At 36.4% G+C, this 21,705-nt stretch overlaps 1 protein-coding gene across 1 annotated transcript; it reads right to left on the bottom strand.

Moving 5' to 3' along the window:
* Window positions 1–719: 719 nt before the first annotated feature.
* Window positions 720–21,355, bottom strand: VWA3A (von Willebrand factor A domain containing 3A). Its single transcript, XM_015877073.3, has 32 exons — window positions 21,290–21,355; window positions 20,634–20,758; window positions 20,484–20,558; window positions 19,741–19,795; window positions 18,964–19,062; window positions 18,088–18,194; window positions 17,699–17,824; window positions 17,210–17,318; window positions 16,747–16,812; window positions 16,491–16,616; window positions 15,701–15,839; window positions 15,508–15,611; window positions 15,135–15,215; window positions 14,577–14,671; window positions 13,962–14,081; window positions 13,059–13,133; window positions 12,209–12,353; window positions 11,772–11,970; window positions 11,304–11,374; window positions 10,276–10,434; window positions 9,349–9,439; window positions 8,782–8,892; window positions 8,198–8,295; window positions 7,894–8,046; window positions 7,427–7,535; window positions 6,690–6,834; window positions 6,198–6,342; window positions 5,258–5,409; window positions 4,497–4,623; window positions 4,192–4,289; window positions 3,128–3,191; window positions 720–2,244 (listed from the first exon to the last, which is right to left on the bottom strand). The coding sequence occupies exons 1-32, from the start codon at window positions 21,320–21,322 to the stop codon at window positions 2,239–2,241; spliced, it is 3,408 nt and encodes a 1,135-aa protein (XP_015732559.2). The 5' UTR covers window positions 21,323–21,355; the 3' UTR covers window positions 720–2,238.
* Window positions 21,356–21,705: the final 350 nt, after the last annotated feature.

Here is a 21,705-nt window from a genome sequence, read left to right as displayed (position 1 = left end):
GACACCAAGCTGGCAGGAAGGGTTCATCTGAGGCCAACTATATAAGCTTTAACAAGATCAAGTCCTGGGTCCTGCGCTTGCGTCACAACAACCCCAGGCAATGCTACAGGCTTGGGGCAGAGTGGCTGGAAAGCTGCAGGGAGAAAAGGGATCTCAGGCTATTAGTCAACAGATGGCTGAACATGAGCCAGCAGGGTGCCCAGGTGGCCAAGAAAGCCAGTGGCATCCTGGCTTGTATCAGAAATAGTGCAGCCAGCAGATGCAGGAGGTGAGGCCACACCTTAAGTACTGTATTTAGTTTTGGGCCCCTCACAAGATACTGAAGCCCTGGAGTGTGTCTAGAGAAGGGCAAGGGATCTGTGAAGGGTCTAAAGTGCAGGGGGAGCGGCTGAGGAAACTGGGATGGTTTGGTTTAGAAAAGAGGAGGCTCAGGAGGGACCTCAAGATTCTCTACAGCTCCCTGAAAGGAGGTTGTGGTGAGGTGGGGTTGGCCTCTTCTCCCAGATAATATAGATATGACAAGAGGTAATGGCCTTAAGTTGCATAGGGGATGTTTAGGTCTGTTTTCCCCTGAGGCAGGTATGGCTGAAACACACACAAAGAGTTCCTGAATTGCCAGTCCATACTAAGCTAATATGAATATCTGTACTCACACAGAGATTACCAATTCTTGCTGCAGTCTTCTGATAGGGGGTTGAGTACATCAAGGTAGCAACTGCTTTAGCTTTGTGCCTTTAATTCACTGCATATAAATCATAATATTTAGTGAATCACAGAAAATACATGACTTTCAAACAAGATGGCAGAAAAGTATACAACATTGTCCATTATAAAACTCCTCTTGAATGCAGTAAATTGAATTCCAAAAAGCATAAACCAGGAAAGCAAATGGCATATATGTGACAAATCAACATAGAAACATTAGAGCACATAGAACATAGAAGCACATAGAACATTAACAGAGCACTTGATTAACCTGGTCATCACTGCTGACCCAGGCAGGTAAGAGGTGGGAAACAGAAACTGCATTTTCAAGGATTGAGCTGCTCTAAGTAGGCAGCAGGACAGATCAACCTGCAAGATAATGAGCTCAGAAGTATGGAAAGAGGCTGGATGGCCTGAAACCCCTCAGAATAGAAAAAGGATGGAATACAATCGCTACATACTACAACATCTGACTCTTTGAGAATCTTCTGTGGTTACACAAATTTTAATGTAAACATCTGTTCCTTCCTTTTCTGTTGCATTTTTCTGGAACAGAAACTCTTAGCTCACATCACCAGCAAGAAGGTACCTGAATTCCTACATACATTTAAGTCTACAGTCTGAACCTGGGAGCATGCTCAAGAGAAAGAGAGTTATGAACATATTTCCAGACTAAACCAATGCAAACAAATGAGCGATGAGTGTCAGTGTACATTGCAGTGAACTCAGATCCATTTATGATCAGTCTATGTATGAACTGAGTTGTTTCAAATGAGTAACATTTATGAAAACCAAATACCATACAGAGGAAAAAAAAAAAAAGACTGTAAATTAGAGGTTTGCCAGACTGCGATCTAATGCAACACACTGAAATGCTTCAATTCTTATTTCATACAGAGTCTGTGATATCACTGAATGTACCCAATGGCACTGGAAACATTTTTAATCTTTCTGTGAAAGGAAGTGCATAAGAACTTAACAGAATTGCTTTGAAGACTGGCAGTGTCTGGTCATACAGACATAACCAGGTGTTAATCAGCATCAAGACATTCCTTATTTCCAAACCTGATGATTTCTAAATCATCCACTCTGCTCCTTCTCTACTGCCAGAAAAATACACCTTTGACATACCATCAATTGATTGAAGCAATTATTAGTGTGATGTGGTAATTATTACCAGCCAGAAGAGAAACAGGGGTCTGATTCTTGTACAACTGCTATTACGTTATAAAATCACTACAATCTCTAAAATTTATATTCATTACATTAAAAACTATCCTCTATTTATGCTTAGACTTTGGAGAGTTCAAGGCTTGATTTACTTTGAGTTCTGCAACACCTGTAAATGCAGTAAGTTGGCAACAGATCATCTGTAAGCTCTCCTCGGCCAGAAGTTTAGAGAGAGAGAAAAAAAAAAAAGAGTACATCCTTCCCTCTTTGCACATGACGCTGGAAGCTTTAAGTACACAATGACTTGAAGCAGGTTAGTGGGATCACTCCAAACATCTTCAGCATCCTTTGTTGGCCTAAATTTTAATCCTACAAGTCAAGAATATGAATAATGTTTGAAATACATCAAATATATAAATCACATAAATTCACAGAGAAAACTGAAAAAAAGGATACTGGAAAAACTATATAAAGAAACCTGAGTAACTTACAATTTATGTTACTTACGTGTTCAATTGTGCTACAGCATTATGTTCTTTCTGAAGTAAATTAACATTAGAATGTCTTCTAATACGCTTTACAATCAGTAGTTCACTGTGGAAGGCTCTAAGACAGTGATAGTTGCAAAACAATAGCCTCTGTCTCTACATGCCTGTAACAACTTGCTTGCTACCACAAGATGGTTATCCTGTTTCCTCTCTAAGCATCCCTTCTTAGTGGTAAGCCCTTATACTCTGAATTCTGCCCATATTTGAACATGCTCCAGATTTTGGATTCTGTGAAGCAGCAGGTCTGACTGGATGGTTTTCTTCTCTTTGAATGACTGGGCAATGTTTACAAACCAAAATAGAACCTACAGCTGTAGAAACAAGGATTTTAAACACCGTCTCAAAATATATCTGCCTCACCCAATGCTTGAACAACATGGTAGGCCTGAGTTCTCTAGTACAAATAACTCTGTGGTTGTCTCCCCGTACATTTTCCCCTCAAATAGCTCTGTGACAAGTGCTTGTCAACTCTTGCCTTTCTCATCTAACTCTAAGAAAGCACTGTTACATTCACACCCAGGAATTCCTCTTTTTTCTGTATTTTTTAATTTGCCAGCTCAGCTAAGCACTAAAATCATTACAACATTTTCAGCTCTGGGAATAGACACTCCTATTAATAATCTTCACAGTAGGCTTATGATATGTTATTCTTCTACTGAAATTTTTAAGCTATGTATAAAATATGATTTATAGCGACTATTTACCTGAGCACTGCTCTTAAAGTCAGAACTGTCCTTTTGGTTAATATTCCATTTTTCTAGTAATAGCCTGCTTGAAAGAAAAAATAAAATCACACAATTACAGTGGTTTTTCAGGAAGATATAAAGTAGCTTTTTAAGTCTGCTCAGCAATGTCCTTGTGCCACAGAAAATCTTTTTATTGCAGAGGTATAATGCATTTTGAGTGTCCTTACAAGAACTTCTGCCTGCTATTACTAACAAAATGGCACTTTCTGCTTCTGGATTGGCAGTTAAGAAGTGTAACCATGAAAGGACATGAGGATCAATACAACTTTACTGTCCTTTACTTTGGTTCTAGGCAGGTACCAATCCCAGCCAGCTCTGAATGATACTAGATGCAGCAGGAAAGTGTGCCACCTGAGCCAGTTCAGTTGGCTGAGATACAGATGGCACACAGTGCTAACTGTTATATTGCTCTCAGGAACTGACCCAGTACATTTTGAGTCCACTGGGATATCCCTATTTGGCATCATCTTATCTGTTAAATTACTATTAACAGAAAAGGGAAAAAGAAACATTGTGTTAAGTAAGGATCCTGAAGAAAAAGAAAACTAAGGAAGAAAGAACCTGAACATGCAGAGAGATAAGGTAGTTGAAAAGAACTGAAAAGAAAGAGGGGAAGACGGGACAAAATGTGGCAGGCTCAAGACTTGAAGGGAAAAGGAAAAAGAGAGCCATAGTAATTAGAAAAACAGAAAAAGACCTAGATTGAGAGACAAGACTTTTGTGAAATGATTTGGCAGATGACAGAACTCAGAAGGTGAAGAACAACTTCATGTAATTTCTCTTTGATATAAGAGCTGAAGCGACCACAATGGTATAATGGTAGCTAACAGTATTAGACTTTAAAATTAAATCCACCTAAAGCAGAGAATTCATTTGTATGCCATTTTCCAAGCCTAAAAAAAACTACAATTGTAGTACAAGGAAGAAACAGCAACTCCATTGCAAGTAGCAAACACTGGTATTCAGATATCCTTCTTTTTACTTCAGGAAATAAAAGTTATTGGAAGAATTTTGATACTCACCTCAAAGATTTTGCCTGCTTTAAAAAACCTCTAGCTTTTGTTACTTCTTCAGCAAGTTCCTTTAAATCATCTCCTTCAAAGTATGGAAAAACTGGATCCTGAAAAGAGAATTTAAATCATCTACTTTAACCTGCAGGTCAAAGGCCAAGCCAGATATTAGGATTTCTCCTTTTCATTTCAATATGAAGTCCTGTCTTATTCTTCTAGTGTTTTTTTCTTTTTTAAATGCAGTTTGATTACAGATAAAGAACTAAGTCAGAATGAAGTAAAATCAAATCCAACAGGAGCCAAAGCATTTAACATACATCCTCATCATTGAATCCTTCTGTCAGCATTCGGTGTGCTGCTAATTGTCCATCCACAACTCCAAAGCTGCAGTGGTAGCGCCCTCCTGTTTGGGAAGCAAGCTTCTTCAGAAATTCATTTGCTTCTCTGTTAACAATAAAGTAATGTCAGTTATGACAATTATTTATCTGGAAGCAAGAATAAAAAAATAATTTCTGAGAATTCCTCAAAAAATATTATATTAAAACAAGGAGTTTGAAGGACTTGGTTTTAAATTTCTGTATCATTTATAACCTTGAAGAGCTAAGGAAGAATATACACTGCTTAGAAATCATAACCTCTGTAGATAGTTTTTTTTTTTAAACAAGAGGTTCTTTGTACCAACAGAACCACAGTAAGAAGCTAAATAAAAAAAAAATCAGAAGCCTGGTTGGCAAGGAAAGGCAGTAATATTTCACAAAGGGTAAGAAAACCAAAAGCTGGGGGATTCCATAAGAAGAAGGAACATTTTGTGTGTGCTCCACCACATACCCTCCACTCTAAGCCTCTATTACTGACCATTGTCCAACACACTCAATAACTGGATATAGGAGATGTAGACCACAGAGCAACTGTGTGTCAGAACAGCCTGCCCTTCTCCCACTCCTATGAATGTCTGCCTAGCTCAATCCTGTTGTTCAGCGACCAGAGCACATGGCATGCTCTGAGAATTCAGCCTTCCAACAATAAGTAATCATTTTAAGGATTGCTGGTTTGTTTGTTCTTGCTATGTATCACATACCTGTCTACACAGCTAAAAGAAATGGTGTGGATTTTAATATCTTGTTGCTTTCTCAATCTTTCAATTTCTTTCAAAATCAGATTGCAACTGGTATCTGGTTTTCCATCAGTCAATACATACAATGCCTCTACATCTTGGAAACTGAGAGCTTTCTAAAAAGCAGAAGACAAGCTTAAATGATGAGAAGATTTATATGAAAAGTTACACTTTAAAATGAAAACATTTGAATCCAATCATTTAAGACAGCTTCATTATCAAGTTACTTTTGTCTTTTCCTTTTCACTAAAACGAACTAAATAAAATAAATATATACATTTATAAAAATGAACAAGCAGATAATTTGAAGCATGAGGTACAATACGCACAAGCAGTGCACCACCAAAACTGAGTTACTGAAATAAGCCAACAGTGAGAAGATTCCCTTAACTGGTTTTGTAGAACTACTAACAGAAGACTTTCATCACACTTTGCTGCAGTAAAAGATGCTTAATATCTGAAAATCAGGCTAATTAGGATTTGGCCTTTCTGTTTCATGAACACCTGCTATGATAATTGGCTCAGCAAACTTATCCTCTGTATAGACATTTCTTACAATTCTACTGCACTTGATCTGCCAAGAATTCCAGGGAATGTATATAAAGATTCTTCAAAAGTATCTATAAAAAGAATCACTCATTTAGAAGCCATTGAAGACAAAGACTGATGCGACTATTGACATTTCACATTTTTCCTAAACTGAGAATAAGCAGCGCATGTTGTATTTGTGAGCCTTGTGGACACGAACTGTGGATTGATTCCAGATCCGTTAAATGTTTTCAGTATAAGAGGTCTGTTATACTGTGACCAAATAGTTTTTCTAAAATATTATCAGTCAGATGGAAGTGCTTTATCACCAAAAAACACCTTTTCTTCTCCAAAATACTGTATGCAATTTACTAACCTGTAAAGCCATAAGGATATGGGTATTACCATGAGCGTGGAATTTGGACACCCACTGCACAGCATCGTGACATGTTTCATCAGTAGCTTCTACGAGATGCTCCCTCCAACTCTCTGTATTTTCTGCAAATCTCAGCAGGTTAAACCTTGGGAGAAAGATGGCCCACAGTATTTAAATCTAATCAACACTATCAGTCACATTGTGTAAGACACTTTTGAAACAGAAAACAAAAACAAATGAACAAAACCAGCAACCAATTATTGGAATAAAGCATAAGAAACGTAAATTATTCTGTGTCAACTAAAGGCTCACTGGAAGGCTGAGCCCCAAAAGGTAAACAGTTTCGTCCTATTGGAAAGGTGGCCTAAATCTTAGAGAGATGAGAATTACAAGGTGGTTGAAGGGAAAAACAACAGGAAAAGTACTGTATATTGGTACTGTATTGTTTCTTATTACAGAAGCAGTGCAGTGTTTATCAGCAGTTTATTATACCTGACTTCATTTTTTCTCAGTTGCTCCCAGATAAGGGAGGTAAGTTCCTTTGTGACATGTGGCAAATACGGGTCCATGGAACCAGATGTATCAATCAAAACACAGACATTTGCTTCTAAAATGGTACCAAACAATCTTCGACTTCCTGTACCAGATCATTAAAACTAAGTGTTATTACATTGACTTATTATGTTAAACATATGATCTTATTGAGCCTGTGGTAAAATCTTCCATTTTCAGGAGTTATTCTGGACACATTTCTACATAACAAATTCTAATATGAGTGGAAACTAGGCTGTTCAAGGATTAGTGATAGCAAAGTCTTCTGCCATTTCTAGTACTAACAAGCATTAATTACTAGCCAATTATTACAATTTGCACTAAAAACAGATTGAACTTTGCAATACAGAAAAAAAAATAAGTAACCGTTTCCTTACAAAATCATTTATGAGTAACAAGTAAAATAGCTTTTGAAAGAAATGATTCTATGTTAAAAGAGGCAGCTGCTACCACTCTAATAATTTCAAAGTATGTGCCAGCACACAATTCGTGTTTTTGTCTGCAAACAAAACTTATTGCTAAAACAAGACACATATATTTCTTGAAAGAAAAATGAGTTTTCAGAGCAGAGTTTGAAATAAAAAGCAACTGAGAAATGGAATTTTACAATTATGCTTCTACACATCACAGGACAGACACGACAGGTCATGCTTTATAGGGAGGATGCACAGCAATACCTGAGAGAAGCCACTGTATTCTCTGTAGATAGCGTAGCAACACCTTCTCCATTTGTTCAATGTACATTTCCAGTTCTTTAGATTGAACCTGCAGATGTCTCACAACCCCCTGAAAAATTGTTCATACAAAAGCATCTTATGTAAGCAACTGCTGTGTATGTAGTGCCTGCATTAGGATTTATTTATTTTTTTATCTTCATGAAAAAGCATTAAAAACTTCTGTGACTCATTTGTTAATAAACAACTGCTTTACCCAAATTAGGAAAAACCTAATTCTTAGTTCAGCCTGTTGTTTCAAGCAGAAGCATCTGTTGCATTCCTTCTGACACTTTTATAGATATATAAACCAGTAATACCTTAGCCTTAACCTGTTATATTTTTCTGCTCACTGCACAAACCAAACCAATCAATATCCAACATTCTTGTAGTGTCAATGACGTAGGTACATAAAATCTACAAAAGCTTACATTGATTTCTACACTAGGGAAGATAGCGCAGTATTTTGCCGATACTTTCTTGTGCAGAGACTCCACAATTTTCTTTTGGTGAGTGCAGCCTGGACCAAATATCAGTCTGGGCAACTCCAGTTTAAGCTTTTTAATACTGTACTTTGACAGCCACTTGTAAGACAAAGAAATGGTGCAATTAGTTGTTAGTAAATTTTAGAACTATTCAAGTAATAATACACTGTACAGAATCACAATTAAAATGTTCAGATTAATTCATATTAAGAATTCTAAAATAGCTATTTGTCGGTAAGGAGCAAAGTACCTCCTTGCTTGAACAGATTTCCTCTTTCTTTGGCAATCTGATGGAGGGAACAGGCTTTCTTATGCAAACAGTCTTTGGATAATGTCGGTACACTGTACCTAGCAAGAAATATTTGGGAACATTTGGTTACCTCTTTATAGCACTTCGCACATGACCTCATGGCCCTTTTGGAGCCACATGAAAATAGTTCTGTTGGTAAAATAAAACCAACAAACCAACAACAAAAACCTGAGCATTTCATACATGATTTTTCATTTGGCAAGAATTTAAAGTTTCAATATGAAGGAGTACACAGTAACTCATTTTGTCTTCAAAATTATCTTCAAAAAATTCCCCAAAAAATCTTCTTGTCATCTAAGGAATGAGCATTTTTCATTGAAGAATCTTTGACCAGAAGATTGCAAAGCACTTAGCCAAAAGTCTAATTAAAAACCCCAAATCCACCCCTAACTGATAAATGACACTCACTTCCACTCATTATTTACAGCTCACTGATCATGCATGACTTAGTATCCAAACAGTTTTATATTATAATGACTACCAGTAAAAAGGCTTCACACCCATTGTATCTTGGCAACACATACCCACATTTCTTCCTTTGCCAGTATAAAATACTGACACAGAACACTCTGGCTGTTTCCTTGGTTTATATTTTCTTCTATTCTCATCCTGAGGCCATTTTTTTATTGTTTGTACTACAAAGGAAAAAAAACAACAACCAGCAGTACCATAAATACGGACTTAATTCAGCTGAAGATAAATCTCTGTCATGCAATCCAGTTCTTCAGTTACCACAGCTATACATACTTAATTTTCTTAGATACCAATTAAGAACAATCCATTTTCAGCCATGTGTCAAAGGAGGGTTCCACCACGTATATTTACATTTTCTGATACAGGATGGATATTCAATCAAATAACATGGTAACAGTCATACAGCTGGGCAGCATCCTTCCTCTCCTAATCCAGACAGATTACAACTACAACTCATTTAAAGGTATTTCAAAAACCGCAGTGTTCCCTATTGCTCTGTCTTCAGATAAAAAATATTACTGTATCTTAAAACTTAAATCCTTCAATTCTAATTTAATACTTTATTTTCAGCAACCCCCAGACAAACTAAAGTCAAGAAGCCCCTCATCCATGCAGACCTGGTGGAATTTCTGCTTTTGCACTGGTGGGCCGCCATGCCGGTGCTTTTACAGAGGTATTTTTCTCTTCACCATGTTTGTCTTTAATATGCTATAATTACAAAGAGTAAAAAAATTAAGAAGCATTTTAACCATACTATATCATAACTGCCCAACTCATTCAAAACTGGAACTATCTTTCATTATTCTCTAATTTCTGTTTTACTCTGTCTCTTATTACTAGCCAGCAGGTTGCCATTATGCTGCATTAGTTTGTAATTCCTTGCTAGGTGAACAACCCTAATTGCTCTGTTTTAATTATCTGGCAAATTTTCTGCTGCCATTAAACTGAAGATTAATATTTTAAATCAGATGCGGTTGGTCCATTTTTGCCACATGAAGGAGAGCATATTATGGCCCTATTTTATAAAGTATGTAGTATTTTCCTCAGTTAACTAAATAGTGTAAACTTACTGTTGACAGTTTTTCCTTTAGACACAGTTCATCCTGGCAAAGGCTGAGCACTCTGCTAAACAACATGAATTAAATAACACTGTAGTGTATAAAATTCAGTGCTGCCTAGACAGACTCGTTAAATAAAAGCAGCTTCATAAAGCATGTTGTGCTTTGCCTTTGCTTCTATTAAACACTGAATTTATAAGGTCACAGGAGGTGCAATTTAGATAACTTCAGATACTACAATGTTACTTAATTAGTAGAGCTATATTTAATTACTTCACAGGATTTAGTAAAATGTACTTTTTTTTAATGTAGCACTCTGAATGCAAGTTAAAATGTAAATTCATAGTAGAATTGCAGTACTGTTATTACTTCCTTCAAATTTTCAGCCTGAGCACTTCTCTCACAAAGACCAGCATATGATAGTGAGTCAATATCACTCATTAAAATAGACTGTATCTTAAAATGGAACTGTGAAGAATTTCAAACCATTCTAGCCAGACTCAGAGCTGTAGGTTTTGGAGATGGCAACTTCTGTGGCCTTCTCTTCTCCTTCACAACAATCATGGTTGCATCTGCTTCTTCTAAAATTGGACTAGCAGGCTCATGTCTTGTACGTTGCTTTAAGGATTCCACTAAGAACGCACACTGAAAAGGAAGTTCACACTGTTTAGTAATTCATAAACATGGCACTTCAAAGACAAACATCTTGTATTTAGAAAAATTGGTATTTGTTTTATTTATTATAAAAATAATAATCAGGTAATGCTTAACAACTCATAACCTTTTTGTGTTGTACTTGCACATGGGGAGTAAACCCTCCCTGCTCTGCACAAACATTCTAAAAGGGAAAGCAACACAATATGCTGGAAGCCCAGGAAAAACAAGCAGAAGATGAACCGAATACATTCAGAACAGTACTATCTAACTTAAGATCCTACTGAATATTCACCAGCTACTCTTTACAAAACAAATCAAACAAAACACATCATCACCAACAAAAAAAAAAATCATCTCAGACTTGCATTTAACAAGTTGCTCTGACCTCTGGCCAGATACCTCATTGCACACATCTTTCTTTTCATACTCAGAAAGAAACAGTCTCGTTCTACACCCTTACTATGCTTCAAGAAACCTGTTTTTTCTTTTACATTAGAGAAATGTACTGTGCAGCTGACAACCTTTTCCTACTCTGCAATTTAAAGTATATGAACCATCCTACTTGGGAAGAACTTATCGTAGGATTGGCAACAACAGGAGAATCACTTCAATTGTGAACTCCTTATATTTGATAGGAAATCATGGCCACTGTAACAGCCATCACTGCAGTGCTACTGTATCACTGCTTTCCAGCCTGTGTTTACTCTAAGTGGTCATTCTCATATTCTAGAGTTTTCCTCCCTGTCTTACAAGGCATTTTGTGTTGTCCAATTTTCTGCACTGCCAGCTGAACAAACACTGCTCAATTTCTTTTTTTGAAGAAAAATGTAATGTAAAAAGATATATATAATCCATACCTTCTGGGAGTAGTTCTTTGCTTTTTCCATTTCAGATACTATAGCAGTGATATCATCACTTTCAAAAATACCTGATAATCAAATATATGCTAATCACTATTTTTAAGTGTACAGAGAAATGTAAAATATGTCAAATATCAAGAAAAAAACAATCAAAAAACTTCTGTTTTCCATTTGGTAGGCAGTCTTTGCCTTCTACACTGGTAAATAAATTTTAACTGTGTATCTTACAATTATCTAGCAAGAAACAGTGGATTTTAATAGAAAAACTCAAATTAATGCTACAGAATAATATTCTTTAAGATAGCCAAAAGCCTTTTTTAAACTAAGACCTCTGTTTACATCTCAGTGCTAGTATAACATTATTGTATACTAAAAACTCAACTTAATTTGAGGTAAAAAAATGCAATAATACATAATATTTAATGAATGATAAAGAACTAAGTGGTGACTCTCTTTTTCACATACCTGCTTCTCCAAACCAATGGAATCTCCCATTGGCAGCCTGTACTATTTCTTTGAAAGCAATGGCAGTTTCCATTGGGGTAGCATAACGGGCTGGAATAATCCCAGAGGAGTCAGCATCCTCCTTTATGCTGAACAGACAGACATGAAGCTGTAAATCAAAACCTCTGCAAGCCTCAGCCACGTAGGCACTGATTGTGTGCTACAAGGCAAAAATAAATCAAAATGAGAAGTCTCTCTGTACCACAGAAGAGTTTCCATCTGCTCCAGTTTTTCCTGAATTGATGAGCAATTTGTATGGTCATAGATATGTAATGGAGAAGTATTCTGCCAACAAGTTATGAAAAATAGCCAAAAGGATAAAGGAGAGAAAAAATAAAGTTATTCTCAACTATTGTGAGAATTTACAAAAGAACTGTAAAACCTGTAAAGATACTCACTGTTTCCTGATCAGGTATTCCAGTAGTCAGCAGGTAAAGTCCTTGTGATATGTGTTTATCCTTCTCTTTGAAGTCTATTTCCACAGCTCTTCTGAGAGCACTCATGAAATTCCTACTCCCACTGCACTGCAACCTCAATACCCACCTGAGAAGTTTACATTTCAAAGAGTGAATTGGGAAAAGCTTTTGTTTCTGCTTAAAGCAGCAAGAGGACTCTGAATTTTCAATAACACTGCTCTGGGATCTACAGTTATTTGACAACAACAGCCATCAAAACCAGATTATACAAGGATTCAAAACATTTGTTCTAGTTTCTGTATTTCCACCGTAACAAACTACTTTTTAAGGTAAGTTTCAGAGCACAGAGGTGAAAGAATTTCCTCTTAATTTTATGTGGAGAAAACTATAATAGCAAAACTGACTGGAATAAAAGAAAACCATAGATGTATAATGAAACCAATGAGGATATAACTCCATGAAGAAGAACATGGGATTTAGTTTCAGTGTATATGTGGAAAAACAGTTCAGCTTCCAGATCTCAGCTGAATTTGAAGCAGTTTCAAATCCCTTATGTGACCTGTGCATTTCTTAAAAACTTCTGTACTTACGTACATATGTACTCCAAATACAAAGACATTAGGACATACTAAACTTTATGACAGTTTTCACTACAAACCATCCATAACAATCACTATAGAACAGTTCATGGCAAAGTATTTTTGTGATATTATAAACCTGTGCCTTGTCTAAACTGTTCAGAACACTGATTCATTTTACTTTTTTGCTATATCTGTTTTACAGTATCTATGCTCACTTAATTCCTAAGTATGGGAAAGGAATTTAATCCTACCTCCAAGCTTTTTGTAAGTTTTCCGGGTGGGAAGGAACAAGTTCCAACTGCCAAGGCTCAATGTGGCTCCCAAATCTTTTAGAGAAAGGTAAGAGCAATTAATTCTCACCTTGTGCTTTAAAACAAACAAAAGAAGTAACAGAATTATCTGACAAAAACCTGACTTTGGGTACTACACAAGTAATTGTTATCTATTTCCTATTTCCTGTTTCAAACCATTTAGTTATTCACATTTATCGATCACTCAGAGGTAGTCATACTTTCAAAGCAGTGGGCCAGATTCCATTTTTCTTTCTTGAACAGGATGCTAATTGAGCTGGTAAAAGCTAAGCAGAGGTGAGGCAGGATTGCAATTGAAACAAAACAACAAGACAAACAACATACTCCCCAAACCAATAACCCCGAGATGCTGCCTGCATTCATCTTATGAAGGAAGGGTTCTGTTCTCCATCAATTTTGGAACTCCACAAGTTGTTGTCTCTTTTTTAACCTGTCAGTCAGATATCTGCCAGCTGCTGTCCTATGTTTCTTACTGGCAGTGTGAGAACAGAAGTTAAAGAATAATTAAACATTAAAGAGGCACTGGAGTCACTGTAAAATTTAAAGTGCATTCTCAGTAGTGCTGAGGCACTCCCAAAACCTTCTTCTAGTAAAAGTCTCTGCCATATGAACTCACACTGTTATAAACAATACAGGAAAAAAAATTGATCCAACCAGTTTCAGTTAGTCCAAAACAATTATTTTAATTACTAATATAGTTCCTCTACATCTGATCCATACATTTAGCGAGCAATTTTGTCAGTGCTACTCCTGCAACTACTTCATCATAACGACAGTCTATCAACATACTTCTCTCACTGCAAAGCTACATTTATTTTAAAGCAACTCTAAGTAGCTGCTTACGCTATAATATTGAAGCAATCCTTATTTGACATTTGCTCCTCAAGTAGAAGTCGCAAAGAATGCTGGATATGGATGATGCACATGGAGTTTGTCACTGATATGTCAACAAGTATAACCACCCTATGCAAGAAACATGTTATTTGTCAAAAAAATAATATTTAATTGCATATTATCATCTTCACTGCATTCTTGAGCTCACCAAAGAAAATATCTAACTAGGTATAGAAATGTATAAACACAATCTATATAAAAACAATAATATGTACAATCTAAAGTGAGATTCTTAAAATATATTAACAGAAATTTAAGATAGACCACTCCCTAAAGGCTTACTTGCTAGATAACTGAAATTTAAGAGTCTCATCTTATTTGATGGAAATTGCAGTTTTTTTATAGACTGATAACAACTGTAAGCTCACTGAATTAGTATATAAATGAATATCAGCATCTGTTATCAAAAGTGGATTGCTTTCACTGGTCCTATCTGCAACTGTTGTCTCTATATCCTACTGTTTTGTGCCCTGTGTTCCTTAGTGCTCATTTACACATAAAGCAGGGGTTGACAAAGTAAAATAATCACCAATACACAAAACCAGGACTGTCAGAATACAATACCTCCTCTCACAAACACTTCCCCAAATTCTTCTGCTAGCAACAGACAGCCAGTTAATTCGTTTCTCATAGATTCTTACCATTTTAGCAAGGAGTTTCTGCAGATAAAATACAGAAAAATTAAGATGAAAATAAATTTTTTCAGGTAAATATTTTGCAGCCAAACTCAAGACCTAAAGAAGCAATGTTTGAACACACAGTTGCAGACTGGAATGCTGTCACTATTTTCAGAATTTATTCTAAGTATGAAGAATGGCTGAGCGTATTCTAAAATATTAACTACAAATGCCCAACTTGCACATATAACTGATACCTTGCTGTAAACTAGAAGTATGAGAGCCTTCTATAAAGAACCTGGAAATAATTTCAGGTTTTCAATACTGAAAATGCTGAAAACACTTCTGAATTGTTTTCCCTCAGCACTCCCATTAAAGTTGTCCACGTGCCTCGTAAGAGTGTTAGAGGAACACAGTAAAGGTTAAAATGCTCGTCTTGCAATTAATATGGAAAAATTAGACAGTAATTTGCCCTGATAAGGTTGTGTCTATACAAAAAACCCACCTGATACTTGTATAATATTGGCAGGTCAACATGAATATTTTTCACAGTTCCATCATGCCATTCAAACTGCATCATAGCTTTCTAGAAGGACAAATAACAAAGTTATATGCTTACAGAAGCCTACATATGTCACAAGAGCATGGAATTCCTTCCTGAATTATAATTAAGATACTTAAGAATTATACTTAAGTTTCTGATCTGAATCCACAACTCAAATTTTAGTCAAAACCCACAGAATGTCTTTATCTTATAAAGCACCAATTTTAATGAGAAAAAATAGCAGTAGAAAGAAATAGAAACAAACAAAAAAAAAAAAAGCCAAACCAAACCAAACAACCCAACAAGAGAAAAGGAACAGGTCCCCATCACTTGCCTCATGTAGAGTTGATGATACTGTTTTTTGAAGAATAGGTACAAATTCTTCCACAGGAGAAAAAGCATTGGGAGCCAAAACTTGGTAAAGGTTTAACTTCTTAGCTATAGCAAGGAACAAAGAAATTAAATAAAACATATTCTCTATATTTAATCCCTGTTTCATATCTGTTATGCTTTTCCTTCTGCACTACCTTTCAATCCATTTGTCTTTAACCAGTCTGTTGATGTTCTGGCCAGGAAATGCGGTGTTTGAATAATTAATGGTCCTTCGTGCTCTGGAGGCTTTGGTAGGAAGCAAGGAATTGCTGCATTTGCAACTTCTGTGGAAACCTAAAATGGATTTTTAAGAAAATACCTTGCAAGTTTTTTGCACATTTTCACTTCCTCACACTCAATCTAAAAATTCGACATAAACTTTTCGTTTTACTGATGTTCAGGGTGCTGAGATTGCAATAATTTAAATACTTCAAAAACAGCTATTACTGGTCCCCCAGAAATAGATTTCATAGGACAGTGTTCCATTAATTTTGCTATATTAGCCACAATGCAAAAACCCACAGGGAAAATGAAAACATCATAGTTGTACATGGAAAAACAGACAGCTATTTTGCTAAAAATGGCAGAAAGGTATGAGTAAATAATCTCTCTATCAGGCCAAAGTAGAACTAGAATTTCCCCAAACACTCCACAGAACGAGGAAAAATTAACAGGAGATACACTTACTTTCTCATCCAAATTTCATCAAGAACACTTAGAATTTATTTTCTTGGAGAAAAAGACATTTTGGAGAATGTCCAGCAAAATGTTTCCTTTGCTGGTTTTGGCCTTACTTTGCTCTTACAACAGATGGCCAATATATTCACTTATCAAAGTAACTGAACAGTCATATATATATTTTTCATATTGTGAACAGGAAGGACTTCTACCTCTGAAACTACAAAGCACATGTGGAAATATATATACATATATACTTATACTTACATCTGCAATTCCATTAATAAGTGAGCCATCAACACGCCTTTGAAAAGCCTGCTTGATACTCTTGAGTAGCTCCTTAGCCTTGTGGGATTCCTGAAGTAGTAGATTAACATCACTACTATCAGAATTCTGTACACATAGAAACAAGGGGAAAAAATAAAGTTAACTGCTATTCAAACATCAGCCAAGTACAGTTTTACTATTTGAAATCACCAAACATAGGAGAGAAAAGTCATTTGCCTCTCCAGCTGTCACCTACCTCTCCCTTTGAAGAGTAGCAATGATAACGGCCACTGACAACTTCTGCAAGGTTTTTTGCAGATGCCTACACATTGCAACAGGAAGATAAAGAAGTACTTTGGTTTTGTAATCTCTGTTGTAAACATGGGTTCTTAGCATTCAATTCTTAATTACATACAGATGAAGAATCTTTAAGGTACATGTAGAGAAAGCCAAAGAGACTATAAGATAAGATGATAAGGTACAGCACGAATACATTTGGTTGCCACTTCTGGCTTTGGTATGAATTAAAATGAAGAAACAGAAGCTCCAAACAAGTTATTTCATGTGTTCAAAACTCCTCTGAATAAAATACAGCTCTAGGTCAAGAACTTTTTAACAAGTAACTAAGCACTTTCATAAGTATAAGAGAGAAGACACTGAAGCTGAATAGGAAATAAATGACAGGAGACTACAGGAAGCGAGTATGGACAGTTACTTACAATAGCAGCAGGACTGCCACAATCATATGCAACAGCATGAACCAGAAGTTTTCTCCCTAGCATACACTGCTGAGTATAGTCTGCCAGTATTTCCGAAGACTGATCAGGGCTGATTTCAATAAGTAAATATGGAAAAGGAAGAAAAATATTTTAGCAATGGTAGTAACCAAATGACAGGGGAAAAGGCCATACTGAAGAAGACAGAAACAAAAACATTAAATGAGAAAGAAATACCAAATCATGGGAATTAAGTCCAATCATTTAGCATAATTTTACCTCCTCTATCTCTTTCAACAATTACTGAGTTACTACTTCTGGTGTTTGATTCTGTTCAGAAATGATAATAAAACAATTCTATTTTGGTTCACAATGACTGGTGGATGCAATGAGCTCTAAGCAGCTCATTACTATCTTTGTAACAAGTTCAGATTCTTGTACCAATTCTGTAACCAAGTTAAAGCTGGTTGTTACAGCAGGTAGTGGACTTACCAGGTTCGCATTATAATCACCAGAGAATTCAGCTCTTTCATTGTAAAGACATATTTTAAGGCTTTCAGCAAATTGCAGCTTCCTGCAGGTGTCAGCTGCTGTACCCACTGTCTTGCTTCACTCAGCCTAAGGAAAAAGAAGAACTCATGCACCCAACGTGCAGGTGCTGAATAAAATAGACCATGAAGATTACTGCAAGGCAGGGGCTGCTAAGTCATTTTATGCTTGAACAATCACCATGAAATCACTGGCTGTGCTCAATTCTTATTTTTCTCACTTAGAAATTACAACAGGCACCAGATGAAGAACAGTAATTATTAACTGCAGATTGCTCTAATTAAATGGAGACTTGGTCTGAAATACCTTTACAGAGAAACTAACTTACTTACACATGAACACCAATGTTTTTTGGACTCTCCCACAGAGGTGAAATTTCCGTACCAAATGAGAGGCAGTACAATTGCTTCTTATAACATAGCTGTTCATCTATTAAGGACTAATAAATAAAAAGGCTGTTAATGCATTACTCTCTGTGCTGCTACTGGTAGAGTTACTATATAAAAGAGCAAAGCCAGAAGTTTGCTAAAAATGGCTGACAGAAATGTTTTCATCTACCACAAAGAAATGCTTCCAAAACAAGTCACACAAGTATTTGCTAAGGAGTACTAAGACAAGACAGGCAATCTTAGAGTAATCCTGTCAGTTTGTTAATAGAAACAGGGAATATTTTTCCTCTCTTCAGTTGACGTGCATACAAAACAGAACGTACTGCTCTACAAGGGGCATATTCATTCACTATTCATTTACTAACATTTTAAAACATATTCATGGCTTTGGCTAAACAACAGGTTAGGCATTAGGGCTAAGCCAAACAGACTAAAACCTGAATTTTCTTTTTAGTTGTTTTATTTACAATGAACAAATGAGGAATTTGAATAATAGAAATCCATTTGAAATAATGCCTGAATGCAGGAAATGAAACTGTACTCTGTATATGGCTTGGTTTTAGCTCCTAAGTTGCTTCTGTTAGACAAGTTTAGAATCAAAGAGAATGCTGGTACAAGCACTGAGAAACCTCTGTTATTATTATGGCAGGTTAATTTGGATCCAGACAAAGATGATAATTTCAAAGTAATTTAAAGAATAGTTTTCTACAATGGAAAACTTTATTGCATATTATGAATTAAAGAGGATTTTCCCTCTCCTTAGCTCCGAGTCTTGATTAACATGTTACAATGGCCAAAATTTGCTCTATTATTACTTACCAGAAGATCTTTTTGAAAACCCTGTAGTCTAGATCTGTCACTCAGACCAGACACATCAACCACAAGTCCAACTTTGTTTCCTTTTACAAGGCCAAACACCTTAAAAAAGAAGACACCATAAATACTAAGCTTATGTAAAGTTTTAAATTGTTTCTGTATATTCTATACAATCACACGTTAAATTCAGGTGTTACAAGTTTATTTTCACTTTAGGCTTTCAAGTGTAAAGATGATACAGTGACAGACAAGAAAACAAAGGAGTATTAGTCTCCTTGTTTCTCCTTATCAGTGAGATAAGGAGATCTGAATCACACTGCTTCCTTTCCAAGGGAACTATTAATCATTTGGGACAATAAGCAATAGCTTTGGGCATGGCGTCACCTTCAGGTTAAATCAAGAAGCCAGATTTTGGGATGCATCTTATTTTCCTGTCCACCTGAGATAGAGTTATGCCCCTTTCCCATTGCTGGTCATGAGCACTGCCAGGCACAGCAAGTGATTAACCAGCTGTGGCAGAGGGTACACAACTACTGCAGCCAAAAGTTAAGCTTGGCTTTGTCTGCTCCTCTTTAAGGGTGCTGGGATGTCCCTATTAGAACTGATAATAGAAATAAAAAGACAACATTTAGAAAGCAAAAAGCCCAGATACCAACGTAAGAGCAAGAAAAATAATTTTTCTTCTTTCTGAACGCCTCTTTTCACTAATATTCAAAGGTTAACTGATTCTTTAATACTGTATAGAGTTCTCTTCTGAACATACTGAAAAGTTCGAGTTACCTTTCTGCTGTCCTTCAACAGCCACTGAATTCGTTGCTGATAAAGTTCAACCACCCTGACAAAAGCCATAGCACAGCTTTAGATAAGGCATTCTTTACATGTAATCAACAATTTGCCTTCCTCATGTCAAATCACCTTTTAAAAGTACTCATCGTAGGACCAGCAATTACAGGGCTAGACATTTGAACACTTCTTCCCCCAAAGTTGTTTAACTGAGTAGATACGGAGCTGGCTGAAAAACCAGATCATTGAAATGTTTTCTCATTAGTTGCTGGCTTATTCGAGTGAGAGGAAGGAGAGGGATGTGTGCCGTGTGTTTGCATGAAGCACCAGGCAAAACTTAGTTCACCACACAGATCGTATTGACAGGAGATGCATTTAAAATCATCTGTACTATCGTGAAAGATACTCATAAAATAGAACTCTGGAAGGCAGCACGCTCACAGAATTTCTAGACTGATTTTAAACAAGTGAATTTTAATATATATATGAACTGAAACAAAACAAAGTACTTGCTTTCCCCAAACATCGTTCTACGTTAACCAAATTATTTTATCACCTACTTCATAGTTTTTACAACTCAGAGAACTGAAAGTTCTCATCAGCACTACAGACTGAGAAAATCTTTTGCCATTTCAAAAAAATTCAAAGCAACTTCTATTTTAAAGCAGCTTTGCAGACAGTTTGGTTGGATGACACAGGCACAGTTATGCATCAAAACCATAAACAAGATCAAAACTTACTTGGAAACTCTGGCCTCAAAATTGGTAACAGCCTCTTGTGCCAGCTCTATCTCCTCAGCACCACTTGCTGAATCCCTGGAACACCACGTGCAATGAACATCAGAGATGCACACAGAGCAGGACTAAGAGAAGCGCAACAAAAGTACTTACAAAATAACAGTGCCTTCATTCACCAGATGCTCTAATGTTAATTGCAACGATTCTAAACTGTAGTTTCTTAGCCATTCTTCTGTGGTTTGCACCTTTTTAGACAGTATTTTCTTCATTGCTGTTGTCTACAGATCAATTATGAAAAAAATTAAAACAGTACAAAAAATGAAACATGCCATTCAAATGGGGCAAAAAGATAAGGATGGCTGCAGGTAGGAACAAAATGTCTTTAGGTACTGCTATACAGCTACATCTGATGACCAGTAAGTTTTAGGACAAGGGATAGTAAAAGTGCTCTGCAGCTGAAACAGGCTTACTGCTTTATTTATATGAACAGAAGGGGTATATATCATCTTCCACTTTTCTAAAGAAAAAACAGTACCAACTTTCAATGTACTTTATTATTTTGTCTGATACATTCACAGACTGATTCATTTTTCCAAAGAAACCCTATGTATCTTCATGACTTCTGTGATTTCATCCATTGCATGATCTCTATGCATTGCAAATATATCTAAGGAAAGAAATCAACTGTTTTTCAGCTTATTAATTCCACGCTGTGTATTTATAGTAGCTATGTGTTACTTCTCTAGTTGTTCCATTTAGTAAGAAAACTCGCCTACCAGCAGATCCCGTGTCTTATTAGCACACATTACCAGCAATCCATTATCTGGTTCTAGACCAGACATAGTCAAATCCTGCTGTAGTGGGTGGTCACCTCATGCACTGGATCTGGCAGTCACCCTATAAGACACCAAATTTTATGGGATGACTAATATCAATAACATTCCTGCATTGTTGCGAAGCCTTTTTAAAGTTCTTCCTGTAGGAAATATTAGTCCCTGGAACATGTTCAGAGAAAGGCAATGGAACTGCGAAACATTTGGAGCAGAAGCCTTATGGGGAGCAGCTGAGGAAGCTGGGATGGTTCACTCTGGAGGAGGCTCAGGGGAGACCACATCTGTCTCTACAGCTCCCTGCAAGAAGGTTGTGGTGAGGGGCTGGCTGGTGTCTGCTCCCAGGAAAAAGTGACAGGACAAGATTCTATGATTCTATATCTTATATTTTGTCA

This window comes from Coturnix japonica, chromosome 13 (genome assembly GCF_054131305.1).
Source record: "Coturnix japonica strain WE chromosome 13, WE-NBRP24, whole genome shotgun sequence".
NCBI classification, from domain to species: domain Eukaryota; kingdom Metazoa; phylum Chordata; class Aves; order Galliformes; family Phasianidae; genus Coturnix; species Coturnix japonica.
This window is presented reverse-complemented; position numbering and strand designations above follow the sequence as displayed.